Source organism: Leuciscus leuciscus (genome assembly GCF_965113295.1).
Source record: "Leuciscus leuciscus genome assembly, chromosome: 1".
In the NCBI taxonomy this organism is placed as follows: Eukaryota; Metazoa; Chordata; class Actinopteri; order Cypriniformes; family Leuciscidae; genus Leuciscus; species Leuciscus leuciscus.
The window spans coordinates 70,623,267-70,648,000 of NC_138725.1; the positions used below are offsets into that span (position 1 = coordinate 70,623,267).

The 24,734-nt window shown below is 40.4% G+C and overlaps 1 protein-coding gene across 3 annotated transcripts in view; it reads right to left on the reverse strand.

The window, feature by feature from the left end:
• Positions 1 to 3,560: 3,560 nt before the first annotated feature.
• helz (helicase with zinc finger) overlaps positions 3,561 to 24,734 on the reverse strand; it is a 68,225-nt gene continuing 47,051 nt past the window's right edge. For all 3 annotated transcript variants that reach the window (XM_082184630.1, XM_082184629.1, XM_082184628.1), the window contains exons 22-31: positions 17,497 to 17,701; positions 14,962 to 15,013; positions 10,554 to 10,732; positions 10,205 to 10,412; positions 9,821 to 9,903; positions 9,134 to 9,596; positions 8,085 to 8,313; positions 7,072 to 7,582; positions 5,313 to 5,541; positions 3,561 to 4,559 (exon numbers count right to left, since the gene is read on the reverse strand). In XM_082184630.1, the coding sequence (XP_082040756.1) occupies positions 4,198 to 4,559; positions 5,313 to 5,541; positions 7,072 to 7,582; positions 8,085 to 8,313; positions 9,134 to 9,596; positions 9,821 to 9,903; positions 10,205 to 10,412; positions 10,554 to 10,732; positions 14,962 to 15,013; positions 17,497 to 17,701 (2,521 nt within the window). In that variant the 3' untranslated portion in view covers positions 3,561 to 4,197. The remainder of the gene's footprint in view (positions 4,560 to 5,312; positions 5,542 to 7,071; positions 7,583 to 8,084; positions 8,314 to 9,133; positions 9,597 to 9,820; positions 9,904 to 10,204; positions 10,413 to 10,553; positions 10,733 to 14,961; positions 15,014 to 17,496; positions 17,702 to 24,734) is intronic.

Sequence of the window (24,734 nt, forward strand, 5' to 3'; positions counted from 1 at the left end):
GAACTACATGGAAGCCTCCGTGGACTTACCAAGCGGGAAGGAAGTCGACCGGAAGTTGAAGCCGGCCGCGTGCCACCATCTTGTAGCAGAACTTCACCTACTGTTAGCATCCCATTGACTCCCATTCATTTTGGCGTCACTTTGACAGCGAATAACTTTACATCTGAGGCGTTTAAAGACTCCATTTGTCCATTATTTATTTCTAAAGAAACACGACAATGTATAAAATGCTCCATTACCTTGTAACTTACGTTATGGCCCCGTAGAAGCAGTTTTTGTAAAAATAGGCTAACGATTGCGTCATAACCACGCGACTCTCTGTCGCACAGTAGAGAGATTACTGTATGGACAGGAGGAGAAGCTCGCGGGCAATCGGGGAGACGTGGAGGCAAAATGACAAAATAATTAATCAGAATACTTAGCAAAAGTTTCTCCTGCTCCTAGCTCATGGACAGCTCCTACTCAAACTCTCCGTCTCTGCAAGATTCGGAAGGGAATGATTCAGATTTCTCATGCCACAGCCACTAGAAGACAGACGGGTTGCTCACGTCACATCTACGTCGTCAAGCTCGGTTTGAGTCTGCGCGTCAGGAACGGAAGTCCTAAAAAATCGCTAAAAATGGGCTTCACTTGCCTCAATTGAGTTCCAATGAGATGGCTCTGTCCACTTCTTATACTGTCTATGGGACTTCTTCGTTTACGAGGATTAGTCTGATCATTGGCATAGGTATTTGTACACCATTGAGGGCATATTTATTAATAAAAATATTGATTTTACATAATAAAATACCTAAAAAGCTACACATAGTCCCTTTAAAGACTCCATTTGACCATTATTTATTTCTAAAGAAACACGAAAATTTATAAAAGGCTCCATTACCTTGTATCTTACGTTATGGCCCCGTAGAAGCAGTTTTTGCAAAAATAGGCTAAAGATTGCGTCATAACCACGCGACTCTCTGTCGCACAGTAGAGAAATTACCGTATGGACAGGAGGAGAAGCTCGCGGCAATCGGGGGGGACATGGAGGCAAAATGACAAAATAATTAATCAGAATACTTAGCAAAAGTTTCTCCTGCTCCTAGCTCATGGACACCTCCTACTCACACTCTCCTTCTCTGCAAGTTTCGGAAGGGAATGATTCAGATTTCTCTCGGCACAGCTACTAGTAGATAGACGGGTTGCTCACGTCACATCTACGTCGTCAAGCTCAGTTTGAGTCTGCGCAGTACGGTCAGCCATCAGGAAGTGAGTGCTTCTAATTGACTTCACTTTTCTTCGTTGCATCCAATGGGGTCGCTGTGTCCATTTCTTTTACTGTCTATGCTTGCAGGCAGCCAATGACGACCATAGGCTGGCATTAGTCAGGAAGTGAGTCTGAAACTGCTGACACTCGTTTCGACAATTCGCTTTATGCACGGTTAATTTCAGGTTTTCGATAAGCCAGCTCAGGCATTTCCGGTGAACATTCAAAAGGAAAGAAATCAGGTGAAGAAATCAAAAGGTTATAAGGCTGTGTCGCGGTTGTAATTTGAACCACTAACATCCTCCTCTAGAAGTGTTTACAAAGAATTTTCTTTTGAAGAGCAGAAAACAGCTTCTCGACTGTACACAAACCAGCTACAGTGCTTGAGGTTCAAACTATAGTTGTTTTCGTACATTTGCAGGTCGCGGAAGTTAGACTGAAATCCCACACGACTCGTTAAGGCGTTCAGAGTCGATTCTTTCTTTTGGGACGTTATTTAGTGTGCACCTTTGACTTTACAGACCAATTACATTCACAGACAGCCATATTACACAGTGCATGAAAGGTAATATTAATAAAAAGCATTAATGTGGCATTACAGTTCGCAGTCATTCAAGCGAAGCGGCAGCGAGGATCAAGCACACGTGAAACGATCATATTCCTCTTAACTAGTTACAGCATGAATTAAACATGATTGAACATCAGAAAGGTATGTTGAAAGGTGTACAACAACTTACTTAAATGTATCATGTCTCATGTAGCCTAATCGATCAATCAGGGTTAAAAAAGGCTGAACTTTATTTTTGCATCTGATGGGTAACGTTAGGCCTATTAAAGCCGATCTGCTGTCACGTTGGTCAAAGGAACGAACATTAAAGAAAAAACGTAAGTAAAAGAGATAAGATAGACAATTGCATTTTAGTATCACAACTTTTAAACAGAAAGACCAGCATACTTTGTGTAGAAATGGATGAACCATTTTATTATCCATTTCTTTCGTTGATGGTCATCTGAGGGGAAGTGTGAAAACTGACGTGCTCAGCTGTTGTACTAACGACGCTGTCGTGTTCATCTCGTTTAACGTTTGAACAACTAAATTAGTGCTAGGCTTATTTTACTGACAATACATTGTCCAAAGTATTACACTTTAAAAACGGATAGTTCCGGTCCTTGATTCTGATTGGTTGAGCCGCGTTCGAAGCCTTTATAAATCACATAGGTAAATCACTCAACAAACGCACACCTGTGACCGCATTACATTAGTGTCACTGCGCAACTGCCGTTTGTGATTCTTTGTTGCTGCATGTATTACTTGGCAACCTCTTTGGAACTACATTGCTTGGCGGAGGAATAAATGTGTTATAACGTTTTTTTTTTGTTGTTGCTGGTGTTTATTTTATTAATGAAATAAATATTAGAATGAATATTTTTATGGAGTAACCGTTTTATAAAAGCAATAAGACACTTGAAGCCATGTTTTACAGTGAATTTAGAAGAGCTAAGGGGGTTTTAGGCACAACTCTCCCCGTCTTGACTAAATCACGGCCTCACTGCTTTAAATGATGCTGTTAAATCTACCTCAGAAAATTGAAGATAGGCTACAGCCACACCAACAAGTTACGTTTTACCAGAAATTTTCCAGCAAGCCTAAATATAATCAATTTATCATATAAAGCGATTGAGTTTCTTTAGAAAATTTGGACTAAACCACACAATACATATGGATTAGTTTACGATCTCTTTATACACTTTTAAAAGCGTCAAAGTGGTAGATGCGAGTGCGACTGTCAATTGAGGGACAGAAATGTCTTAGACTTCATCAAAAATATCTTCATTTGTGTTCTACAGATGAACGAAAGTCTGAGGGGTTTGGATAGAACGACATGAGGGTGAGCAAATGATGGAAGAATTATCATTTTTGGCTGAACTAACCCTTTAATAGCTTCATGATAATGGCCAGTTTGCTTTCTAACATTTTCAACCAGTTTATTTGCTTTCTACCAGTACTAATAACCATTATAATGGTTAATTTGTTAAATATCCTGATCAGGTGAGCAGAAACAAAACCTCTTTGTTGCTTAATAAAATGAGCATTTTGATTTCCACTGCATCATCCAATACCAACCAGACTTCTCGAGAAATGAACTTTCTGCTCAATTGGCATCTTTCCATGTATTTGCAAACATAATAAAAATAAATGTCCTGATGTCCCATTTCATTAGATAATAAAAAGGTTTGATATTTGCCTTTCTGATATATATATTTTTTTTACATCCTACATGTGGATGTGGTGGTAGAATAATAAAGCACACGGTTGTCATCTCATGTATTCATTTATTCATATGTACAGGTTTGAGAAAAGTTTGTCTACATCTATACAACTTTTTATAATATTTTTTTTATCTGAGTCAGTTCACCACTCAGCTGCAAGCACAAGAAAACACACCAAGAAACTGAACATCATAAAAAAATGCCAGCTGGGAAAAAATCACTTCAACAAGTTTTACTTCTGGGAGTGGATGCAAAGAGAGCGGACATAATTACAGGAAAGACAGGCAGCTGAGTGGTCAGCCAATTCATGGTGTTTTTAAAAATCTTTTTTTCAATAAATCTTTTTTTTTTTTTTTTTTTTTTTTTTTTTTTACTGATTTTTTTAAATGTTTTTTTTCCCCAAATGTTTTGGTGTTTCATGATATATATATATATATATATATATATATATATATATATATATATATATATATATATGCTGATTCGGTTTGTAAAATCACAGATGCCAAACTGTAAAAGAACCAACTAGTACTAAAGCAAGTAAAAAATAATAAAACGCAAAATGTCTAACTATCCCACAAAATCAAAAGACATTTTTATATATTTTTTTAAGATTGTTATTCTATTTTTTTTCAACCGTTTTCCTTTTTAACAGGTGTATATAGTTCATATATATTGACTTACTTAAAATACGTGTAATAGCCATTGCTACTGTTTGAACTGCCTATGCTAAGCTCCTGTAACAGAGAGATGGGGTCACTGTTCTTCTTGACCTGCTCAGGCAGCGGGCGGGGCTTTGGAGGGGCTCGGAGGGCGCTGGCGTAGGACATGGTCGGGGGCTTGGAGTTGCCGGGCCCCTGGGGGCCCCCTGGGCTGGTGTTGCCACCTCCTCCTCCTCCCGGGTCTGGTGGGGTTTGCTTGCTGGGCATGAGGGGTGGGAACTGTCCGTGATGCTGGAGAGACGCGGCGCTAGCGGGGTGAGGAGACTGCTGGAGACACTCGGCTTTGACGTGCTCATCCGCCACACTCATCGCCTTTGAAACTGAGGAACAATATATAACATCACGAGGTCAAATCTCAAGTGTCAACTAAAACATTTATTATATATAATGAGGTCAAATGCACAGGTGTTAATGGCATCACAGATAAAGACAAATAACATTTAAGTCCCCCTGTGGTGAAAATCAAGCTTTTAATGTTGTTTATATGTCTATGTGGTGTTTTTAATATGCTTTAATGCAAACTATGTGTAAATTCATAAGTCGACACCATTGCTGAGTATTTTCTCCCTAAAATGGCAGTGAACCAAATATGTGGCTTGAAATCGCTGGTATTTCTGATGTCATAAACTACCTCGTAACCAATCATATCAACGTGTGATCATCAACCAGGGGATCTCTGAGCTGGTGTGAGTGAGTGGAGGTGGGGCTAATTTGCATATTCATAGAACCACCACGTATACTAAATGAGGCAAAGGTGTAGTTAATTTCAAGCTATTTTTAAGACGAATAACTTTTTTTCAAGGAAAAAACATTTAAGGATGTCATTTTGGTGATTAAAGATGAGTTTTAAGGGATAAAATGATTGCATACCGGGGGACTTTAAAAACATTAATGCTCATTATTATACAAGTTTTCTTGCATTTCGTTTGTATAGACATTTCTCAAGTGACTAAATGTTGTTTTGAAAGTTTGAATAGCTAAATTAACTGAAAAGCAAATTACACTGAAAGCATGAGAATTTCTTACATATCACACAAATCTATCCTACGCATGCAAAGGTCAATGAAACACACCTAAAACCTCCCTGTGAGGGACGAGGTGGCTCGCTCCGTTACATGGAATGTTGTGGAGAGGAGCGGGGCTCGGGCCAGGCCCGCTGCTGCCTAGCCATAGGTCTGCCGAGGGGTATCTGTAGGAGGGTGTGGGGTGGTCCTGAGGATCCAGGCTGTCCGGATACGGCTGGGGGGAGCTGGAGGAGATCCTCCTCTGGTACAGAGGCCGCCCAGGGCCCCGTGGTTCATACTGAGAGACAGAAAATGAGCGTGGGAATAGGCAGAAACTAAACACATTTGGATGCATTTCGGTCCAACCCTTTGATTGAAACATCAAAAACAGTGCAAGTTCATTTGAATGCCAGAGATATGTATTTTTGCATTATTTGTTGTCCTTTTTCAGCCTAAAATGATATGCCAAATCACACAAGTAGCAGAAGTCCAAACAAGTCAACAACTGTCATTTTAAAGCAATATTTTGGGCTTTTTTTGACCCTACATTAAGCATTATGCTGTTATTACCACAGACAATACATTTCCACATGTCCTTCAGTGCGTATAAATATACAGGAAATAGAGCTGCACGAGTCTGGATAAATTGAGAATCATGATTCATTAACTAAACACAGTAACATGTAATGTACTACAGGTTCTGACAAAATGTTAATTGCTGCTGTCTACTTCAAATCATTCATTCAAATAATTCAAATAAAATAAAAAGTTTGAGTGAATAATTCAATGACTCAAATACTTCACTTGTTTCATTACTGGATGAATCAGCATTTTTGAACAAATATCTTGAATGAATGATTCAATGACAAAAATGCTACTTGTCGCCACCTACTGGTGTAACAATGTAATTGATAATCTTTATTTGAAGTGTCAAGTTACTTTCAAAGGGTGATTTACTCCATTTTGATCACTAGCGTAGATATCAGTGTTTTATCTGAACTATAAACGTTTATACCACAGTACTTTTGTGGTAGTTTGAATATTTGTAACACAGAGATGATGATACGGTGTTGTTGAAAAGACAGTTTGTGAAGCTGCTTCAAACCTTTACACACCTTCTCTGGATCAGAAAGCAGATTTGAATGTTTGCTATGAGTGTACTTGTCATAAGTTTGATAGACAGGCGAATCGTTGTCATTTAGGAATAAGATCGTGAGGGTGTTTGAATCGAGATTGCGATCTTTCAACGATTAATTTTGTTAATAAGTGTCATAATAAAAGTGAATAAGTGTCATAAGTTAAAAGGAAATACGAGCAATTTAATTTCCAATCACAAACAACGCTCACAATATACAACCATCAAACATTTCCAATCAACTCCTCCGGTCGGTTTTATCCAACTTTAGAGTCTTTTAGATTATTTATACACTTGGTGTCAATCGCCTTTTACAAGACAATTAAAAGCTTTAAAAAAAATAAAAATCACAAGGGCGAATTTACTGATGTACTTTATGTTGTGTAATACAATGTGAAAATATCTTGACTGTGTTCACCACAGACCAAAAAAACCCCATTCAAAACTCTGACTTGAGGACGAAGGAATTGAGTTTTAGTACTCATTTATATATTCCTTTAAAACAAACTCAATTCCTTTCATCCAAAGTGTCTGCAATTTGTTCATTTTCAATGAGAATTGTTCATTTGAGGCCACATTATGTTGATGAGAGTTCAACTTTTGCAAATATGCACTGATTGCCAATGTGAGTGCAGACATCGAAGCAGTGAATGAAGTGTGAGGACAACTGAAGAGACCAAAGGCACCACTTACCTCTTCTACGCTGTGCAGGGTGCTCTGCGGGGCCTGGAGCTGCTGTTTCTGCTGCTGGTGCTGCAGCTGCGTGAGGGAGCCCTGCTCTTGCCGGTGCGCCATCGCCTGCAGGCCGAAGGGCATGCCGTGGCCCAGCACGTGGCTTTGGGGTAGGCCAGGGTGGGGCCAGTGGGCCTCCTGGAGGAGGTACTTGACCGGAAGAGGCCCCGCTGTGTGCTCGGGTGGCAGGGAGAAGGAGGCCTGATTGAAGGCTTGGTGCTGCTGGAAGGGCTGACCGCCCATGGGCATCTCTCGGCTGGTGTCGGGGTAGGAAGGCGGAGCCGGAGCTGGGAAAGGATTGGGGCCGGAAGTGTGATTTGAATTTGCGGAAGAGGGAGAAGGCAGGTCTCCGGGGCTTCTGGGCTGGACTTGACGGTACTGAAGGAGGCGAGACTGAGGAGGCGGCATTTCGGCCGGCTCCCGCTGCTCATACTGCTCTTGAGGGAGCATTTCACGCAACAGACCAGGATATCTGGGTGGAGAGGGAAGAAAAAACTCATATAGTCAGAATGGAACACTAGCTTACTACTTACTGCACAGTATATTCTGTATACTGCCTACTATATTATGAAAAAAAAGCGAAGAAAATGGTATAACAGTACGTAATGGTAAACTTTTTAAAACAGCAGTATGCCATTTTGTGAAATGACCTTAGTAAACTTTAAAATCATCACGCTGAAGTTCCCCCGAGAAAGTTTATGCACTCGTAAAACTTTTTCAATGACTCGAAAAACTTTGGCCTTCGCACACAAATCCTTTGCATTCTCCTAAGAAATCTTGCGTTCGCTGGCTAAACATTTGTTCTCCCAAGAAATCTTGCATTCGCTCACAAAACGTTTGTGTTATCCTGAGAAACATTGCGTTCTCTAGCAAAACATTTGTTTTCCAGAGAAACGTTTGTTTGCTCGCAAAACTTCTACCCCCCCCCCTTCTACGTCTGACTCACAAAACAGCAGGACAAAGAGTATTCTAACCTGGGCATGGCAGGTCTGGGCTCCTCCTCTGCTGCAGGGCCTAGGCCCCATCCGGCTCGGAGGAGCTGCTGCGGGAGCCGCAGACCCGTCTGGCCAAGATGAGCCAACTGCTGCGCCAGGGGGAAGGGGGCCACACCGGTCGGCAGGAAGGGAGTATGTTCACCCCACTGACCCACACGAGCCTGCTGCTGCTGGCCCAGAGCATCCAGCCCTGAGGAAGCCTGACCATCTGTGACAACACAACAGAGAAAAGCCATGTGACATGCTGGGAAAACACAAAAGGTCTGTGTTCACCAAACCCCACCATGACCATTTCAGCAGAAGTTTTCCAAAGAAGGTTAACAAGGGATTCTGATGACCCAAACCATTAAGACCCCAAGTCTAAACAACAAAAAGTTTTAAATGTTTCCAAATATGTTCTAACACTATTGGCTGTCGCAAGGATGGACGCTCTCTATGATGTTGGTCTAAGGCTGCCATTACGTCATGACTGTTTTTATCATGTTGCTGTGGGTTTAAAGGTATTCTGGGGATTGGTAGGGCATTGCTATGTGGTTGATAATGTGTTCTGAGTAGTTCTGAGTGGGTTGCTATTGTGTTCTGCTCTCTATGATGTTGGTCTATGGCTGCCATGACGTCATGACTGTTTTTATCATGTTGCTGTGGGTTTGAAGATGTACTGGGGATTGGTAGGACATTGCTATGTGGTTGATTATGTGGTCTGAGTAGTTCTGAGTGGGTTGCTATTGTGTTCTGGGTGGCTGCTTCAGACTCTGTTAAAGGAGCTCAGATAGAATGGTTTCTCTTAGAATAGTTTCTCTTCAATTTTGTGAACAGGCTTTTTACTTGTCCAATTCAAACTCTTGAGCACAGTACTGTGGAATTCACGAGAAGCCTGAAAGATTGGAACATGGCTTAAACTTAAAACGTCAAAGTTGCTGGCAGAGCAAATTCAAAACTGTCACAAAAGCAGTCGGAATAGACAGTAAAGCACAATAAATCAAAGACAATAATAAAGCCTTTTGAAGCAGTCTTGCGTATGCACATACCCAGAGTATCGCCCAACAGAGAGTCCAAACTCTCTTCTCCAAAGCTGTTGAGGCGTAGGGGCTGCTGGTGCATCTGTGGGGGCAGGCCTCTCACCACACCCTTCATATCCTCAGCCACCCCACCTGGGACTGCTCCCATCGAGCCGTCCCCACCCTCCATCCCCTCCAGGACTGGAGACTGCAGTCCGCGGTGTGTCATTGGAGGCCCACTGAAGAACGACGGGGGGAAGGAGGAGGCCTGAGGGTGGATGGGGGCCTGCATTCGGAGGGGAGGTCGGGGGAGCCCATACTGCTGCGGAAACTGGCTGTTTCCGTGGTGAGGGGGGAAGCCGGGATGTGGGGGGGCCAGGTGGAAGTTGAGGGCCCTCTGGGCTTGTGGGTCTTTGCGTATGGGGCGGCTGCTGGGGAAGCCCATGTTGGACTGGGGCTCTGGACTCTTGTTATGCACTGATTCTGGGTCCCCCTGTAGAAAGTATAATCATTACCAACGTGCGACTCTAATAGAGGGTGTAAAGGAGTAGGAGAAGTGAAGTGTTTTGAGCATGCAGGGGTTGAGTAAAGATAGATGGTCCATGTTTCAAGTGTTCTTGTGGGAAGGCATAGTGGGTGGCTCCTTTGATTTATTTCAGATTAAACTGGGAAGGACGTTTGATAAATACGAAAAGGGAACGGGTGGATGGATGGTACCTGTTTTTCCTTCAGCTCGGGGGCTTTCCTCTCGGGTGTCAGCAGCCTACAATGCTCCGTTTTTCCATTAATGTCGATTTTCCCTAAAGAATGGCAACAAATCAGCACAATACAACCAAAAAAGCAGCGCCTCACCAACAGCCATATCTAAAAGCTAAAATCTGAGACTTCACAGAATTAAAAAGCTTTACAAATAAACTTTTACAATGTGGTGTGTAAAGGCAAGTGTTAAGGTACAATGTGAACTGTCAGCCAATGCAAAGACATCTGACATGAAATATATTCTGCTTTGATTCCCACCCACAGTGCATGTGCATTTCTAACCTATGACCTTGGTGAGCTATCAGTACTGTTAAAATGAAAGACTAGTGTTGTGAGTTTTACCATTCCCACTGGGCTCTTGAAGTAGATCTTTCTCAGAGGTGGGCTGCTGGTTCAGGCCCAAAGGAGAGGGGTGACCGAACCCATACAGCACAGGTGAGGCACGACTGGCTGGTGGCCGCAGGTTGAGGTTGTACGCGGCCATGGCAGCCTGGTGACTCATGATGCGAGGATCCACAGCGAAACGACTCTGATAGCCGGGCCAGGGCAACTGGTGAAGAGAAGGTGAGGTTGATACAAGTGCACGAGATGTTCAAGGAAATACATTTACAGTGGATGGATGAGGACCTCCAAATTCCAACCAACAGTAAAAAGAACTAGAGAATGGGCTGAAATGTCTGGCAGAACGTACCGGAAGAGGCATTGGCATTACCATATTGCCCCCATAGACAGCGGGCACATAAAGGATGCTGGCTCCGGGGTCGATTCTTTGAACAGGGCTTGGTGATTTCCCGGAGGCTGGAGCTCCTGCTCCAGGTGGAGTAAAGGCCTGAATCGGGTTCCCCATCAACACAGCAGTGCTGGGCTGAACTAAAGATACAAAAAGATCAACCAAAACTGAGACTAAAGGAAATCAAAAGCTATATCATACTTAACAATATTACATTGATACTCTTGGATGGCAAAGCACTGGAGGCCTGACTCATTTCCGACAACACTTCTAACTCATCTTTTGCTCAATAATTGGTTTTTTAACTGTTTGATCAATGAGCAAAGTATTGTGTATTGTGAATTCTAATTTAACATGATGCAGTTTGTGAATTGGAAACACTTTCATCCTAAGCAACCTGGAGAAAACTAATAATGAGTCTAATTATTTTTCCTCCAATTCACACGTTTGCTAGACCCTAAACCCAAATTGGACTGTCAAGTATATTTGTATAGCGCTTTTCACAATACAGATTGTATCAAAGCAGCTTCACAGTATTAAATTAAAAAATACAACAAGGTTTGTTTCAAGTGGAATTTATTGATTGATAAAATTAAATTAAATATCCCCAAAATATCCCCAACTTTGTCACCTACACATTTACCACTGTTAACAAGCAAGAAAGGTGAAAATAAATAAATAATTGTAACAAGAGAAAATGGTGATTTTGGTTATGGTTGTTTTTCTGTTCTCAAAACCAAATTTATTGGCAAAAAGTGCTTGCAAATGTGTGCAAACACTGATCAATAGTTTTAGCAAAATACGTCTCCAAGTCTCATTAGTTCAGTAATTTAATTAAAATCTCTATTCTCCATCTGGCGTTCACAACAATCTTTTAGCACTCATTTTTGATAGGAGATGAATGTACAGCATTTCCATAAAACATTTATTTTGTGCACTTCCAGAATGGTACGTTTGTAAATGAAGTTCAAATGAATCGTATCCCAGGTACCATTTATCAGTGAATCTCATGAAATTAATCAAGAACATGTCCAGGTGAAATTTCACCCCAAAATAAGAAACCAGAGCGAGAGAGGAAAAGAAAGAAAGAAAGAAAATGAATCCAGCTTTTAGGACAATTTTTAAAAGGCTCCAGGATCACTGCGACCCTACATAGGACAAGTGGTCCTTGTCCTATGTAGAATGGATGGATGGATGTTCTTGACATGTTTCGTGAGATTCACCCAACAATGATTTGAGGTCTGATCTAAAATCTCTAGTGTGAAACTTTACGCCCTGATACACCCTAATCTGTACCAATTTCAGGGTCATCCCTGCTTCAGATTGAACCAGTGTGTTAAAAGCCCAACTCTTCCAGAATCATTACGCTATAACCACCCCCTGAAATGTCCTCATGAGCGACCTGGCTTAAATCATTTGCCCAGACACACACGGCAATCCAAGGGAGTAATTCAGAGAGAATTGGCGCTGCTGCCACACATTATCGGTGGGATCGTGTTTTGATTGGGCAAGAAGTGAGGCTGGAAGGAAGCTGGATCCACTTCACTGATCTCGTCTCTCTCCGACTCCTCTATTCTCTCTGTCTCTTCTCTTTCTGCCTCAACAATCACTCATGCGGCACTCTACAAACTAATAACTTCGATTCATACTGACAGCACTGTCACATCACACCAATAATATCCTCAAATCAGAGGTCAAAAACCGTGAAAATATCTCCTTCATGAGGGGCAGAAAGCTGCTGACCTCTCAGTCACATTCTCCAGGTAACTACTCAATGTGAATGTTAAACGAGTAAACTAAAGATTAGGTCTCAGATTAATCTTGAGTGGCTACCAATACACGTTTTTAACACTATAGTATGCTAAAAGGCTTTGTAAAATAATCCATATGAATTGAGTGGTTTAATCCAAGTCTTCTTACAGAGTGCATGACTCTTGCATTGTCAATACAAGATCTTGACCAAACAATTTTGCACCTCTTGATGGAAATAACATCACAACAATTACTTCCATCAAGAGCTGCATTCATTTTTGGTCAAGATCCTGTATTGTCAATTAGGGGTGTAACGATATTCAAACCGAACCGAAAAACCGCGATACAACAGCCACGGTTCGAACCGCGATACTCTCATGTCGAACCGAACGCGCCCCGCCCCCTGCTGCCCAACTCTCACTTCACTTTGTCACAAAACAATTTTTTTCTTCCTTGACATTTGATTAAATAGTAATTAATGAGTACAGTTTTGACAACTAATAAGAGCTGTAGTTTTACTAAATATTATAATATTATTTACTAAATAAAGTGCATGTCACGTGATTTGGGTGATCGATCACGCTCGAGAGTTTACATACGCACTTCAGGATGGCAACTCCGCGGCATATTGAGATTGAAGACCCTCCGGTCACAACCACTGACTGATACAGCAGCAACAGCAGCAGTGCTGATCACGACACTTGAGAGTGATCACCGACACCTGTCATCATCCAATATGATGACATATCACAGCTTTTTTTAATCATTGTTTTGAGACATTGATTTGCGAACAAAATCCTCTCCGTCAGGTCGCTTCCTCTTCAAGCCGGACTCGTCTCGCGCTAACGGTAATTCCCTTTCACTGTCCACGTTTTGATTTCGGCAAATTTTGGCGAATGCAAACAACGTGATTATTGTTCATGAGTCCAACATCCAGCCACGCAAGAAAACATGTAATCTACCTGAGGGAATAATATGCTCAAAAAACATTTCTGATTATTATTAATGTTTAAAACTGTTTTGTTTTTTTCCCCCCAGGATTCTTTGATGAATGTAAAGATCATAAGATATTTATTTGAAATAGAAAGCTTGTGTAGCACTATAAATGTACTGTCACTTTTGATTAATGTAATGCATCCTTTCTGAATAAAAGTAGGCAATTACTTTAATTTCTTTCCCAAAAAAATAATCTTACTAACCTCAAACTTTTGAACTAGGCCTATGTATAATGTTAAAAAAGCTTTCTATTTCAGATAAATGCTGTTATTTTGATTGGTGGTTTGTTTGTAATGTGACATTTTTTTTGTATGACATTAAAAATATTTTTAGAATTAAATTGTACATAAATAGGTTAAGCAATACAAATGTGTTTGTCTGATAACCTTTTAAACATATACTTAACTACAGTCTGCAGACACTGAAATTATGTACATTGTGCGACACAGTAAATATTTTGAGTGTCCCTCATTTTCCTATAAAGAAACACGATTGTCCCGCATTTTACTTTTCTGAAGTTGGCAACCCTACTCAGGTGTGCAGTTTATTTCTGACTAGTCAGTGGAGACATTTATTTCATTTTAGTTAACTCAGGTGTGCTAACTGCTCTAAAGAAAACGTGAAGCCAATGTATAAAATTAATAAAGATAAAGTTAAAAAGTTAAATTATTGTTGTTGTTGTTTTTATTAAGTTAAAAGTGAATCTAGTGTTATTATTGCTGGTGGTGCCCTGCCATGAACCCTGCCCCCACAGCAAACAGAACCGAACCGAACCGAACCGAACCGTGGCTCCAAAACCGTGATATGAACCGAACCGTGGCATTGGTGTATCGTTACACCCCTATTGTCAATGCAAGAGTCCAGCACTCTGTAAAGTCTCCTCCAGCACAATGAATTTAAGGTCTGGACTCAGAGGTGAAAATTATTCTTCATGCTCCCTCCCAACCATTCTTTCACAGTTTGAGCCTGATGAATCTTGACATTATCATCCTGGAATATGGACATGGAGTGTGTAGCTTTTCATTTCTTAGACAACCATCAATTAGGGTAAGAAGAACTGTTGCCAAACATAAAACATGAATATCACTGCAATAATGATCCAATCATTGACTCTGAAGCACTTGCCTATTTAAATCCAAATAGCAATTATAATTTTTTGGCCAGGCAGTGTATACACAAACCCATTTCTTCTTTTTTTTATTTACTAATTACTTGTAAATAATATTCTAATACTCACTACAACTATTATTTTAACTATTTTACTATAATTATAACTGTTTTATTGAATAGTTGAATAATGTAATTGAGTAGAATTTATCATCTAACAACACATGTAGTGTATCTTGGTAGTTTTTATGTAATAATTTAGAACAATGCTTGCTTTGTCCCTTTGGCAATGGTTTATTTGTTACCAATAATAAATATGTTTGCAAAAATATATATAATTGCACACAAATTGACGTGTATTGACATGATTACGGTATTGCGGCAACCGTACGCTGTAGCACTTCAGAGCTAGAGAACATGTAATGGGAACACATTCATCCAATTAAGCGTTGCCTTGAAAATGTGTGAAAATGTTCAAACCTTCAATAACAAGAGGTCAAAGAGAGAGACTTACCGAAGCCTTCAGGGGGGAAGGGTTCAGTGTGATTGGCCAGCTGTCCTTTCGCCTGTGGAGAAGAGGAAGAGGATGTTTTGAGTGATTCAGTGCCAGAGGATGAAGGAGAAAGTGAGGGGGGAGGGGTCTTACAAATAGTCACAGTGTCAGGGGGTCGTGCTTCCCCTTTCTGTGCCGACTGCACACGAGTATCGCCGTAAGGCAGCACTGATTTGTCAAAACGCTTACAATGGTTTACTTCCACATGGTCAGGCAAATCTCGTCTGAGATGTTCTTGATACAAGAGTCGGAGGAGTTGGTTCCACGTGGGTGGAGTTTCAGTAAAATGAGGGCAGAGGGCGGTTTGAGGGGGCGGATGATTTCCAAGAAAAACAGCACTAACTGGAAAGATAATCAGCGAATCGAGTGGAACAAACTCTTATTCTTGGTGCCTGAATAACAGCACCGCGATGTACAAGGAAAAACCTCTCGCTTGTAAATTTGTTTTTTTGTACTGCCAACGACTTCCGAATCAGAGTCCATTGGTGCGATTCGTTGAGAAAGCATGCCTTTTCAAAGCAGATCAATGTCGTTGAGTGCACGCAGAATGGCATACTGACAGCATCAATGGGCGATTCAGACGTTCTGCTGGCCCGAGTCCTGCAGCTCCGAGCACTGATGCTCTAGGGTCAGCACGTTTGCAGGAACCGCCGATCACACTAGTTATTTCAATAGCATGTGATTAGCTACTTTCTGTACAAAGCCTGTGAAATTACAGCACAGAAATGGGGACGCACCTGTCAAGAGATGGACGAAATCAATGGCGATGTCTATATATACACACCACACTCCAAACAAGATACATCAGAGACCACCATAACATGGTAGTTTCTTCCCACGTCTGTATGGAAAAGCTATTCTGGACTGAGATTTATATTCTTTCTCTTACCGACCTTTCCCGTTCAAGCTTTTTAGTTAAGGATGCTATAGCTTTCAAAACAGGGAGTCACCATGGCAAAGCGGTGCTGATCATTGAAACAAATCGCCTCAAACAGAAAGTGTCTTCGTTGTTGTGCTCTGTAAACAAATTCAACGCTCTAGCTATTAAGAATCTTGACCTCTATGACCTGGTGACATCGTTGTTACAGTGATATGGATACAGGCTGGGAAACTGGGAAATTAGTATGCAAAAACATAAGATTGTATATTTTGTTTCAAAGTAATAGCAGTTATGGTGGATGAACACCACATTCGCCATTGATCAGACAATTCTGGGGGTCAGAAATTGGTTGGCCAGGGTGAACCCTTCAGCTCACCGTTTCTCTCCATTAACACAAAAATCGATGCACCTCTTTTACATTTCCATCAAAAAAAGCATACATTTTTGGTCAAGATCTTTGTATTGTCAATGCAAGAGTCAAGCACTCCAGCACAACCCAAAGACTTTCAATGAATTTAAGGTCTGGACTCAAGAGGTGCCGATTCATGTGTGAAAATGATTCTTCATGCTCCCTCCTAACTATTCTTTCACAGTTTGAGCCTGATTAATCTTGACATCCTGGAATATGGCCTTCCTACATGGTTGTTCAAGAAATGAAAAGCTACACACTCCATCAAATTCATGTTAGAAGAACTGTTGCCAAACATAAAACATGCCAGAAACAACTGCAATAATGGTCCAATCATTGACTCTTAAGCATTTGCCTATTTAAATCCAAGCAATTACTTTTTTGGGCCATGCAGTGTATATATAATACTTTCAGTTCTTCCAAGATGATGAATGGGAATGCTAACAGAATAGGTCTCACTACACACGTAAAATGTCATGAACATAATATAAACACAAAATATATTATTGTCTTGAAAACAGGCTTCCTGTTCTTTATCTTTTCTTTTAATTTTGGGGTGAAATATGACCGGTAGGACAGGATTCGTGAGAATCACCAACCGGACACCTGCACTTTGAAGCAGTAAGTCGAGCACCCAATACTCGTCTTTAACCAGTCAGAATGACGGAGCAAATGAAACGAAGGGAGTGAGGAGAAACAGATACAAATTTGAGCTACAGAGGAAAAAAAAGAAAAACAGGGAAGAGGAAGTCTCCTCAATCATCTATTCTGGCATGTTTACCTTCCTTCCCTTGGAGCTGGGGATTGATTGGCATATATTATTCGTTTCGAGGGTGCGAGAGCTCACTTGCATTTAGACGGATGCTCTCTGCCGCTCGCCGAACCAAAGCCTTTTATTAATGTCAGCGGGGGGGGGGAGTGTGCATGTCTCCACAACCCAGCACGTCATATCAAACCCTCCGCAGTGGACGGCACTGACCGTATCAGAGCAGACTGTGACTGTCACGTCCTTTTTTCCGTGCATGAGAGATAAACAGAGTAATAAAATTGGCCCATTTGCCAGGAATTGCTTGTATTGTGAGGAGGCCTGAAATAGCTTTTAAAAGCCCAATTGTGACATCCATTGTGTGAAATTGAAGAGGAACGCACTACAGCTACTGTTACAAAATGTTGGCATCTTCTCATGAGAGTCTGGATTGTCCTGTACCTTGGGTGGGGAGTGCTGGTGCTTGCCGGGACCCTGGGGATGTTGCGGGCGCAGGGCACGAGGGATGAACTCTGGGGCCAGCGGGTTGAGCACATAGGTCTTTTTCAGCTCCAGGGCCTCCAGCTGGATCTTAATCTGTTCAAAGGTGATGCCGTGGAGACTGTGGTTCTCATGACAGATGGAGATGAAGGTCTCCCAGAACTTTCTGTGAAGGACCAAACAGATGCAGAGATTTTGAGTGAAGTCACAGGCACATGCACCAACAACACAAAAGAAAAACTGAGATGGTTCAAGGCTACAGCAGAAGTTCCCAAACCACCTCAAGAACATATTTTTTAAGGTAAAAATAGAAATAAAATTATACTAGAAGTACTGATATTGAAGTACTAATGCATTGACATGGAACTTATAGTTCAGTAAGCAAGTCATATGTTGATTCAGTAACTGTTTGGCAGATTCGACAAGTCCATTCAAGTGAAGGATTTAGTAAACTAATTCATACTAGTAATATAAAATTAAAATGAATTATCTTTTGTAGACCAGGGTGGAAGAACATTTCATTTCCCAGTATTCATTGCAAGTGTTAAACATATTTGAACTTCAATATTATTCCAATTCCAAATCAACTTCCTGTGAAATGTTTATTTACAGAGAATTTCAAAGCTAAATGAATTCAATTCATTTAAAATGATAATTTCCCCATTGACTTTCATTACTAGACCAGGCGCCACCAGTTCTAAGTGATTTTAAACCTTTCAAGCACAAGACGACGCGAAAGAAGTCAATTCAGATCTTGTGCACACACACACACACACAGCAACGCGAACACTGAATTCCATTCTCTTCCGCAACTATTTGTGCTTGAAGGGACACATACACACAAAATCATGTCACAATGCCTGTCTAGGTGAGTACTCTCATAAACAGTTGCTTATGGCTTATTATGTGTGAACTTAACAATTGAGAAAGAAAACGGATGTGTATCATTATATTGGATCTGTGTATTCTGTCTTAAAGTGTCAACAGTCTAATATTCCTGCTGCTGTTTGTGTCATTAATGATAATAAAACAAAATACAAAGAGAAAATCTTTAACAAAGATTAATTATATTTAATTTATATACAGTGAAAAATATGCAGTCATTTTACATTTGATTATTCAATTTCTGTGCCAGAATACTGTTAAGACTTTCACGAAAAGCACTGTTTATTTCATGTGCATCTTTGTTTTTATTGTATTTTATTGTATTTACCTATGCTTGTAATTAATTAATGTGCAGATGCACTGCCCTACAAAATCACCCCATTCGTTCTAGAATGATTCATTCTTTCTAAATAGAGCTATTAAAGTCACCAGGTGAAATTGTTTTCATAAAATCACAATATATACCACAGAAAAACAAAATATCGCAATGTCATATTTTTCCCCAATATCGTGCACATCCATCTAACAAGAAGATGTGGTGAGAGTCATGACAATGGCAGATCTCTCTGCATAACCATAACCTTTTCACATCATTCGTGACTATTTAGTGCAGCACAATCAAAATCTAAATGAAGCCCCATTCAAGCTCCAAAATAACAGTCTAAAAACAAGACAGTGAATCAGAAACACTCTTCATAAACATATAACACTTTCTAACACCAACACAGCTGCCCATAACTACATTAGTTACGCTCAATGGTTGTCAGTGGAGAATGATTATATGAAGTGGGATGGAGAGCAAGAGGGGAAACGTGGACATTTTCAGTGGGTTTTAATTACAGCATTACCCAAGAGTTTGAGATACTACAAGCTACTCGTCATTTAAAGTAGTTAAACTGCAGTTAAAGTAGTTATCTATACTATACAAGCAAAAGTAGTTCGTTACACTGAAGCCATTTAAGAAGGTAATATCTTATGATATAATATATAATTTAATCAGAGACGTATTTTGTTTTCTAGCAATGAATGGCCGATTATATCCTGTCAATAAAAAATGAGTAGGTGAAAATGTGTCAGACTGCAACTCATACTGTATGTGAAGAAAAATTGTGTTGTGTTGAATTTAAGGCTGTCGAAGTTAAAATGACATTAACATATGAACATAAAAAAAAAAAGAATTGTACCATTAAAACAGGCTTTATTTGAACCTATGAATCACTTGTAGTTCAAGCCAGGGTTGCCAGGTTCATGGTTTTTCACAACACCAAACATTATTTGTAGCGCGCCTCTATCCAATAATTGCAAAGAGATTTGTGCTTATTACTCTGACAAGAAACAAAGTCTCAGCTTTCAAATTCTGTCCATTTTATCAGAAAATTCAAACAATAAATGCCATTTTGATGCTCTTAGATGTCTCATGTAATCGCTCGATCAGCGTTTCAACCGCAGAAAGACGTCAATAAAACAGCTTGTCAGCTTATGTTACTTAACGTTGCATTTACCTCAGGAAAGTCAGTGTTCAGTTTGTTAGTTAGCTATAAAAAACCGCTAGAGAGGAGCTTATTTACTGTTAAAGGAACACGCCGACTTTTTGTGACTTCAGCTTATTCACCGTATCCCCCAGAGTTAGATAAGTCCATACATACCCTTTTCATCACTGTGCGCGCAGTAACTCTGTCTGACGCATTAAACACCGCTAGCCTAGCTTAGCACAAAGACTGGAGGTAAATGGCTCCAGCTAGCATACTGCTCCTAATAAGTGACAAAATAACGCCAACATTTTCCTATTTACATGTTGTGATTTGTATAGTCACAGCGTGTACAAATAACAAGGTCACATGAGACACAGCCATCTTCTAACCGTATACATACTGGGAACTATATTCTCAGAAGGCGAAGCACTGCTACTTGTGCGGAGTGATTTACTCCAACTCTGAGCGAACTCTCCGCTCCTCACCATGGGTCTTCTCAGGCGCTGCAAGCAAATCACTCCGCCCAAGTAGCAGTGCTTCGCCTTCTGAGAATATAGTTCATTAAAGATTAATTATTGATACAGTATGTAAAACAAGGCACACAACTGGAACCCCTTGGAAAACAAAATGCGATATTCACATTCAGACCGGAGTTAGTGACTCGGTCAATAGAGTTTGTGCACCACTGCACATCAACTTATTGAGTTACAAATGAATCAGAATCACACAAGCAGGTTAACACACAAAATGTAAGAACCAAATCTGATCTCACGGGTGACTGGTGAAGCCAACACTGACAACATGGAAGGCAGAAATATGACTGATTCTCTCTCTAATAGCCATATTTCACATCGCTCCAGCTCGGACGGGGGGGAATTCACAATCCTGACTCCGGCGACATCAATCTCAAGCAATCTCAGACCTCCACTGTGACTCAGAGCTGGAGAAACTCGATGCGTCACCGTGTAATTTAGCGGCTGGTCTCTCCTGCCCCTGAAAGAGGCAAATGAGGGATCGTGTAACATTTTAAGCTGTTAGAATTTGGTCAGTTTAAGGTTGAAAAGAGATGCTTGGAGATAAAGCACGGGTTGGTATGCTTGTGTCACGGTGAAGACAGAAAGCGGTGGACCGAGTTGAGTTTAAGGCCGTGGCTTTTAAGAGGGAGCCGTGAGTAGGCAGAATGTATTGCCTGTGAATATGAGTCAACATTTCTGAAATGTGCCTCACGCTTTCAAGTTTAAGAAAGACAAGGTGGCAAACTTTTAAAGCAATACACTTTTACTCGCCTTCAGGTCGTTTCATTTTTCTCCCTACGCCTATCTAAACACCATTAGATTTAGCTGGAGCCAATAACAATGGTACATAATATACATATTAAACATAATTTAAAGGACTTTGGAACTAGCACTGTCAATCTGCTGTCCTGGTTATCAGACAATCCCAATATCACAAAATACTAGCATTATAATCAGCCTAGTCGATAAATCATGTTATTCCCAGAAAGCATCTTTGACACATTTTGAACTCAATAGGGCCACTTGTTGAAGACATCATCTACACTCACAACACATTGAAACTCATACAGTCGATGAAGAGGATCAAGGCTCTGTTTTGTGCTTGGCTTGGTAAAGCAATCAAAGTAGTAATTCACCAGGTCTGTAGATACTATGTTGATTAAAGGGATGGTTCGGAGTAATTTCAACCTAGGGTCCTTTGCACAATGACCTCGAGCCGATTTTCTTAACATTAAAGGGATAGTTTCCCCCAAAAATGAAAATTGTCATCATTTACTTTCTTCAAGTTGTTTTAAACTTGAATAAGTTTCTTTCTTCTGTTGAAAATAAAAGTTATTTTGAAGAATGTGGGTAACCAGACAGTTGCTGGTCCCAGTGAAAGTCAATGGGGACCAGCAACTGTTTTGGTTACCCACATTCTTCAAAATATCTTATTTTGTGTTCAGCACAAGAAAGAAATGAATACAGGTTTGGAACAACATTACAGTGCGTAAATAAGGACAGAATTGTCATTTTTGGGTGAACTATCGCTTTAAGGACAAGCGGCAGCATGTTTACTATGGGCTACTGTCGCTTTAAGACCGGCACGCATCTAATAAACACCCGATTTTCAAATGTTTGCTTTCACTTTAGCCATAACCAACTGTGTTTATGTAATCCTTGTGTGTATTTGACAGTATTAGCGCAATACGACTTGAAAGATAACTTGGTCCAGTAACCAGGCGCTGTTAGACAGGCTTTTAGTGTCTGTGGGCTTCGGGTGTACGCACTCAGAATAGCGCACGTTAGAACAGCACATCTGCACGCGAATGAAACGTTTAACCGGCAAGGCTTTAAAGCACATGTAACTAATGAACTTTTGTGAATTGCAGTGTCCCGTGAGTGTAACTTTACCTTTGTGTTAACATGTGATGTGAATGTACGTCGCGTTGTACAGTATTGTTGGGACGGAGGCGTCAGAGCTGCACTGTAACACGATACTATGCTGTTTCTTCAAAAGCAGATCGTGGAGGCATTTTAATCGCCCACGATCAGAAATCGTGATATCGCACACCCCTAATTAGCAGGATAACAAACAAAAGCATCACAAACCTGATTACAGCCCTGCGTTGGTGCATTATTACTTCATCTTTAAGCACCCTAATTGATGACTAGTTTTAATTTGGTATAAAGTTTAAGGGTTGATGAATTTGACAACTCTGACGTCAGTTTATAGCACAAACCTTTAAGCAAAAATCCAAACAGAGCTGTATTAGTCAGAACATACTTCATCCCTGATGTGATCTCAGCAGTGCTACACATTTTTACACCTTCCAATGTCACACACAACAACACAGGCAACATCAGCACCAGACAGTTTGAAACTTCAGGTTGAGTTAGTGTTTGCAGTACATGTCACCTCTGCAAGCGATAGTTTGTGCCCCCTCCTCCACAGACAGCAGAACTCATTTCAGATAGTGTGATGAGGCCTTGAGGAAGCGGAACTGATTGAACTAATCAGGAGCTTGATGAGGAGTTGACAAGTCGAACTTACAGTGACAGACTGAATTAGATGCAAAGCAGCTTGTAGACAGTGGATTTGTTATACAACAGCCAGCTAGAACTGCAGCAAACACATATTTATCTGACATCGGTGTATCAGGGAATCTCACAAAACCGGTCAAGAAAATGTTTGGGTCAGAAAAAAAATTAAATAAATGGAGGAAACTATATATTTCAAAATAAAATGAAGCATTTTTTATTAAAACTATAAAGATCTTCCAATTGTGACATTAAGCACATTTGAACACTAAATATTGCAATGCATTTCAAAGAAATTGTTGAATAAAGTCATTATTTTTGTTTGTTTTTGCGCACAAAAAGTACTTTCGTCACTTCATAACATTAAGGTTGAACCACTGTAGTCACATGGACTATTTTAACAATGTCTTTCCGGGTCTTACGGGTTTGGAACGACATGAGGGTGAGTAATTAATGACAGAAATTGTATTTTTGGGTGAACTAACCCTTTAACACTGGTTGTATTTCGTAATGCTGATTTTAACTTACAAAAATGTAATCTGAAATTTTTTTTTTGATTCAATTGTTTTTTATTTTTTATTCTGGGATAAAACAACATGTTTTCATGAGATTAACCCATATACTGATCTATGAAAATAAATATTTCCAGATGGAAAAAAAAACTATCACAGCACTATAGCTGGGTCGGTCATCACAGGTCATGTGACGAGGGTAACGCTTCGATTATTGAAGTCTGTTAAAGCTGTGCTCTGAGCTTGTTGAATGGACAGCACCAAATCTTCACCACACACACACAGATTTAATTGCCAGGCCCTTCAGCTTGACATTTACTGTGGCCGGTCTCTACCGATTGGTTGATGCGAGTCTGTCTCCATAGCGACAGTGGAGCTGCAACTAGGGAGGATAGAGAGGGTTGCCAGCGAAGTGACAGACAGCTCTCTGAGGGAGTGTCAACACACCCATATAAACATACACAAACACACACACTGCATGCCCAACCCTGCCTGACAGCGATACACACTGTCATTTTCATGTCACAAGAGCCAAAACACAAGAGGTCAGAGGTCAAAGGTCACAGGCACAGGGAATTGTTAACTTCCCACGAGCTACATAACATCATTCACTGCTCTCTTGTATCTGTACCTTTGCTATTAGGGCTAGGTTTAAATGTAATAAATAATAATAAAAAAAGCATTTTTGATTAATTGTGCTCTTTGTTTGGACAATCTTGTATGGATCCCAATATATACGACTGACCGTTTAATCAATGGCTAGAAAAAAACTAGCATTCTGCACAGCATATACTCTATCCTGCCTACTGTTTTATTAAAGTGGCCCTATTATGCTTTTCAGATATTATATTGATATAATAGATAACAGATATACATGTTTGTGAATGTGAAAGGTCTGCCAGGTTTCAAAAATCAAAGCGCATGATAAATGGGAGTTATTAGCCCCTTTCACACATGCAGTCTTTACTGGTCTATTACCAGTAAGAGATCATGTGTGAACAGGACCTTTTCAAAAATAACGGTAAATTGGTTCCGGCAATTTCCCAGTAAGGGAAGTTGTACCATCAGCAGTGTGCTCTGTGTGAACACAGAATGAAGATTACATGTCTGATCACGTACGAGGTCAGCACGCGCTGGTGTAAGAAGTCTGCTTTGGGCCAATCATAAAGTTCTTATGAGATGACATGAATACTCTGCGCTGTTTACAGAAAGCTTTTAATAGTTTTTCTATGTAAATATGCACAAGATGACCACGTTTCGCAGCTTTTTCAACGTGTCGCACTCGAGACCCGGCC